Here is a 6000-nt window from a genome sequence, read left to right as displayed (position 1 = left end):
CTAATGCATTCCTGTCAGGGCAGTGTTGTCCCAATTCCTCTATGCAGGTAGGGAGAGTGGATAAAACAAGGGGTAGGGGAAGGAATCCAGCTCTTATAAACAAGGGATTTCAGATGCCAACTTGCTGGCAAAGGGACAGGGATAATTTCTCAGATATAATTCTATGGAGCGACTCACAGTTTTTTTTTTTTTTACTTTTGAAAACACAACAAAGCCGTTGGTGTTGGAGTCCCTGGGTTCACCAGATTCTTCCGGAGAAAAGACGGAAGGTGAGACGGTGCTTTGGAGCTCAGACAAGAGCAGTGGGAAATCAGAGTGAGAATGTCAGCAGAAAGAGAACCAAAACTGGATCGATGGGGCCAGCTGTTCCCCCTTTGGAGCTAAGGAACCGGAGAGGGAGATCGTAGGGAGCCCACTGGGGTAACAGTGAACCACAGCATGAGAGATGTGGAGTTTTGCCGGTGGTAGTTCATATGGAAAGTGGAAGAGCAATGCTGTTTATCAGTTTGGGGGCTACTGCGCCGAGTGCCCCAATGACCGGGGGCACCGCTGATGCCTTGACCTTCCAGGTTTTCTCCAGCTCTTCTCTGAGCCCCTGGTTGTTCTCTAGTTTCTCATGTTCCTTTATCCTTATGTTGCCGTCACTTGGTATTGCTTTGTCAACCACAATGTCTGGTTGGTTTTCCATTACCATTTGGCCCGTCTGTATCTGGGAGTCCCACAGGACTTGTCTTGGTCATTCTCTACCACCTTTGGAGGTGCTTCCCACTTTAACCTTGGGGTTTCCAGCCCATACTCTGCACAGATGTTCCTGTACACTATTCCAGCCACTTGGTTATGGCGCTCCATGTAATCTTTCCCCACCAGCATCTGACACCCTGCAGTTATGTAGAGCAAAATGTTGATGTTGTATGGCTCCAAGCATTCAATGATCCAAGTGTGTGGCATTGGGATGTAGCTTCCACATTGTGGAGAGGCAGGTTATTGGCCGACAGTTGGATGGGACTGAACCCTTTGAGGGATCCTTCAGGATCAGGATTGTGCACCCTTCAGTTAGCCATTTAGGGTGGTTCCCATCTGTCAGCAGCTGGTTCATTTGTGCTGCCAAGCATTCAACAACTCTACTATAGATGTTTCTACAGGGCTGCTCATGTGTACTCCGTCTCTAGCGACGATGTTGCAAGAGCCTCCCTGTTGACTTTGAAGCCATCTCTAAAGAGGATTCTTTCCTTTTTTGCAAAGTTCAGATTTTTTTTGTGAACTTCCAAATCTCTTCATGTTCAGTACTTAAAAAAAACAAAACTGAATGATGAGTTGCTGGTTTCTTTCTTCTTCTTGTTTCCATAGCTAAAGCTTAGTGTTTTTAGTGTCGGTAGGTTTTTACTTTGGCTTCACACTTTTTTATGTTGGCTGTTCAGATCAGTCAGTTTAGCAACTGTCTGTTATTTTGGCAGTCAGCTACTTCTTAAAAGTATGGTTAGTTTTTGGCAGCTGAGTTTTTTGATAATTTGCAGATCCGGTCTGGTGATGGACACTCGAACAAACTTAGATCCTGACAGTTTGTAGATCCTGAAAATCCTGTTGCAACTCTGCCCATATCCTTCCTATGTAAAATTAACAAAACATATACCTATTAGGCCAAAGAAATGCTATTTTGTAGCCTACACAGTAATTTGAATGGCTGCTTTCTTGACATTTGTCCAGCAGTAGGTGACTGACACTTTACAAGTCCAAAAAGGTCAATGCTGTGTAAGCATGCTCTGAAAGCTGGCTGCTGTTGCCAAACATATTCATGAAAAGCGGAGTGGCAGGGATGAAGGCAGCACAAACAAGTGCAAACAACAGGGTTTTCACATCTTAGATTGTGAAGCAAAATCCATTCAGCTGTTTGGGAGGGGACTTACTGGATGATGGCTCTGAATGGAGTCAGAGGTTTAAGAGCGTCCACACAAAGACTCATTGTATGGAGGACATGGGCTACAAGTAAGGCCTACCAAGAACTGCTTGCCATATGAAAATATACTTTTCTGTGGATTCTCAACTCCAAATTTTACACTTGTCATATTAAATATTAAACATTTCTTAGAAAATACATTTTGGTTTTCAATTACCAGTAAGCCATAGCTGTGAAAAATGAATGTAAACGAAGCAGTGTGGGGTTCCTAAACAACTGATAATTCTGACTCCCTGGGAGGTTATAACCTGGAATTTTTTTTTTTTTTTAGTAACTTAGTCTCAAATTAACTTTTTTTTTTTAAATAAACTGTATACACTGGGTGTTAATGGTCCTGTATTTATGAGTCAGTGCATTTTTTAAAAACCAGTTTAAATTTGCAGCAGCTGGCTTAAAATGTTTTAGTTTGACCCTCTATGGGTCGAAGGGTGGCTATTGTACTTTAATTTTCCTATTACCGGTAGTTAAAACAGCATTGTACAAGTCTTTGCCTCCATCAAAGTCATGAAGAGTTTTGTTTTTGGAAAGGCATCATTGTGCAATTCTGTATTTTTTGATACTTTAAGTTGATCTCTACGGAAGAGGATTAGGGCCACTGGGGAAAAAAGTTAACTGATTTTTACGTTTTATTTCAGTATAAAATGAGAAAAAACTCAGAATTATGTTGTTTTTGTTTTTTTCACAATTCTGACTTTAATTTTGAGAATTCTGACTTTTTTTGTCAGAATTCTGACTTTAATCTCGGAATTCTAACTTTTTTCTTGGAATTTTGGATCTTAATGTAGATGGGCACCATGAAGGAAGAGATGTGGGAGCACCCAGCTTCTCTGACAAAGGTGTAAGTTGTTTGGGAGGGCCAGTAACACAATTGTGGAAAATGACAGAATTAAGCAACTTTTTACGTGCTTGAGGGATCCCCGGTGATTTCATTAATAGAAGAGCAGAAGGTGATTAAAACAAGAGAGCTGGTATAGTTTCTAAAACAGACATGGCTACGGCTTGATGCTAACATGATTTGTTAGCTGTCAAAATTCAGGCAGAATTTTAAGATTAAAGTCAGAATTCTGAGAAAAAAGTCAAAATTTTGAATTTATCTCATACTGAAATAAAATTGAAAAATCAGTTAACTTTTTTTATTTTTTTCCCAGTGGCCCTAATCCTCTTCTATAGATCTCACTGAATTTTTATGAGGATTTTATCCCAGAATTTTGACTTTTTTCCCCATATTAAACTAAAAAAAACAAAAACAAAATCTGTTTACCTTTTTTATTTTTTTCCAGTGGCCCTAATCCTCTTCTATATGTTCCTACAGCAGTGTATCACACTGTTAATATGAATGTCTGAATGCAAACAGATTGTTTTGCTCTTGACTTTTTCGTGATAAAGAAAATATTGACCCGACTATTCAAACGTTCACCTGTTGCAGCCTGCAGTCCAAAGTCCAGGACTGACAGCCCCTTTCCCATCCAGCAGTGGGCAGGCATTTTAACCCGGTGGAGGGGCGGAGTGCTGCATGGTAAGGAGCAGCACGCAGGACGGCCAATGAAAGCCTATTGGCAGCGGAAGGCAGAGCTGAAGGAGCAAACTATGGGAAACTTTGGGTTTGTTTATGAGGTAAACTGATTCAGAGGGCGGGAACTCCACATCAGTATGAGCCAACTTTAAACTGCTGGTGCGCGCTTGTAGCTGAGAGTAGGAGGAGGGGATCGACCCGGATAAACCGAGGATGGCTTTCCTTTGAACGTCGATGATCGTCACGCGTGGATTGGATGGGTTGTTGGTGTTAAGCGGTGCGTAATGATGGCCACCCCAGCGCACCCGGAGACCAGGAAATTTACACGGGGTCTGAGTAAACCAGGCACCGCGGCTGAACTCAGGCAGAGTGTCTCCGAGGTGGTGAGGACGTCTGTGCTGGTCGTAAGTACACACCTTCACCCCCCTCCCTCCTTCTCATGGTGCTTGGATAAAGTGTAGGCTGTGAATCTGCGGATCTGACTTTTACGCACAGATTTAACAAAACCAAGCGGTCGGCTTAGATCAGCTGGGTGGGAGTTACCAAAGAGCTGTCATGGAAAAATGCTACAGAGTAAGTGAACCAGACCTGAACACAGCAGGGAGCTGCAGAGCTTGATTTGGAGGGGATAAGTGACAATTACTGAGCCAGAGAAAGGGATAAAAAAAAAAAAAACTAAAATGAAGCAAAAGGTTTGGTGACTCACAATTCTGAAGGAATCCAAGCTGCTTGTTGTATTTTAGAAAGTTTAAAGCACAAATAAGTGAAAAGGCTTTAAATAATTATAAATATATTACATATTGAAATTAATAAATGAAATAAAGACATAAAATATATAAACATTTAATAAATTATTATATTATTATAGTGGATCAAAGCTAAAAGGTTGTTTCCTTTTGTAATTATATGTATTTTTCAGTATATTATTAATATATAGGGCTGCTCAGGGATGCAGTGGGTAGCACTGCTGCCTTGCAGCACGAATGTTCTGGTTCGATTCCCGGCCCAGGGTCTTTCTGCATGGAGTTTGTATGTTCTCCCTGAGCATGTGTTGGTTCTCTTTGGGTACTCCAGCTTCCTCCCACAGTCCAAAAACATGACTGTTAGGTTAATTGGCTTCTCTACAGTCCCCTTAGGTGTGAGTGTGTGTGTGAATGGTTGTTTGTCCTGTTTGTCTCTGTGTTGCCCTGCGATGGACTGGCAATGCTGTCCAGGGTGGACCCCGCCTCTCGCCCATTGACTGCTGGAGATAGGCACCAGCACCCCTCGTGACCCCACTTGGGATAAGCGTGCTAGAAAATGGATGGATGGATGGTAGTATCTCCTGTGCTTCAAAGCACCATAAAAAAATAAAAATGAAATGCTTACAGGGTCCATCACATTTCTGAATGAAACGGATACAGGTTTTCCTACACTATTTAGTGAACTTTGCCTCATTTTGGGTGAAATATGTGCTGTGAATCAGTGTGGTCAAGACACTTTGTAGAAAATCTTGGAATTGAAGGCAACAAAGTGACTTAAACGTGACTCCACACAAATTAATGCACAACCCCGGCAAAAGAGTTTAAGGCTGACACTATTTAAATTCCATGGGATCCACTTTTCTCAAATATTTTTGAACAATTGCTGTAAAGTAAGGAACATTTGGGGTTGAAAGCTTCTTTGCAGCAGGCGGATATGATAGGCTTTGGCTCTATCACATTAACACATGGTATTAATATTGGCAATCAACAGCCAGTGGGAGAGACAGCTTGTGCAAATCTTGGTAACAGCACTGCTGATCAGTGGAGCAATCATTCTATTATTTACTTTGTCTGATAGAAGATCTAACTCACCTGAAACAAACAAACAAAAATATATTTGTTTACTATGTCATGCTTTTATGTCTAACACCAGTGAAAGTTGCATTGAATTCCCTTGAAATCCATTGTCACCTATCTTGCCATTTTACTGCTTTAGCTGATATACTTTGGATTCATTGGACTTTTCATCTAAGGTTAAATGCATTAGTTTCCATCCAGCCTGAGTACAAGCTCCTGTATGTTAAACACTGTATACTGATTTGGAAGCTGGTTTCAGAACAGACTGCCTGGAACAGTTTTAGCTCCGCCCAATCACTTTAATTGACTGTGCTAAAAGTAAAAGGAATTTGTAAATAAACAGTGGGACATTTCTGTTTGTCATTTTATTTAAATATCATATTTTCATTGTCAGCAAATATGTTTCAAATTCAAGAGGTTAACTGAGCCTTTTGCTGGCTGTTTGTGCAGTTTTTAACAGCTTACATAAATTTGCATCTTATCTAAATCTCTGCTATAGAATAAGTGCATATCTGAAACCATGATGTCAGGGGGGGCACCCCTTTTTACTTGGATGCTCTGAGATGAATAATACCTGTTCACAGATATAGCCCTTAGGCTTCAGTGTCTTGTATAATGTTACTGAGTACTGCTGATAAATGAGCAATTTAACTGTCATTCTGACTTGCAACATCTGGGCAACCAGCGGCACACCTCCTCCGTTAGGGTTTCAT

At 41.1% G+C, this 6000-nt stretch overlaps 1 protein-coding gene across 4 annotated transcripts in view; it reads left to right on the top strand.

Moving 5' to 3' along the window:
- Window positions 1-3491: 3491 nt before the first annotated feature.
- LOC119780259 (dedicator of cytokinesis protein 9-like) overlaps window positions 3492-6000 on the top strand; it is a 107814-nt gene continuing 105305 nt past the window's right edge. For 2 of the 4 annotated variants that reach the window (XM_038280239.1, XM_038280240.1), the window contains exon 1: window positions 3492-3871. In XM_038280239.1, the coding sequence (XP_038136167.1) occupies window positions 3752-3871 (120 nt within the window). In that variant the 5' untranslated portion in view covers window positions 3492-3751. The remainder of the gene's footprint in view (window positions 3872-6000) is intronic. The other 2 variants (XM_038280236.1, XM_038280233.1) reach the window with 1 other exon arrangement.

This window comes from Cyprinodon tularosa, unplaced genomic scaffold (assembly GCF_016077235.1).
Source record: "Cyprinodon tularosa strain WSP-4 unplaced genomic scaffold, ASM1607723v1 ctg158, whole genome shotgun sequence".
NCBI classification, from domain to species: Eukaryota; Metazoa; Chordata; class Actinopteri; order Cyprinodontiformes; family Cyprinodontidae; genus Cyprinodon; species Cyprinodon tularosa.
Note: the sequence above shows the minus strand (reverse complement) of the source record. Positions and strands in the feature narration are given on the sequence as shown.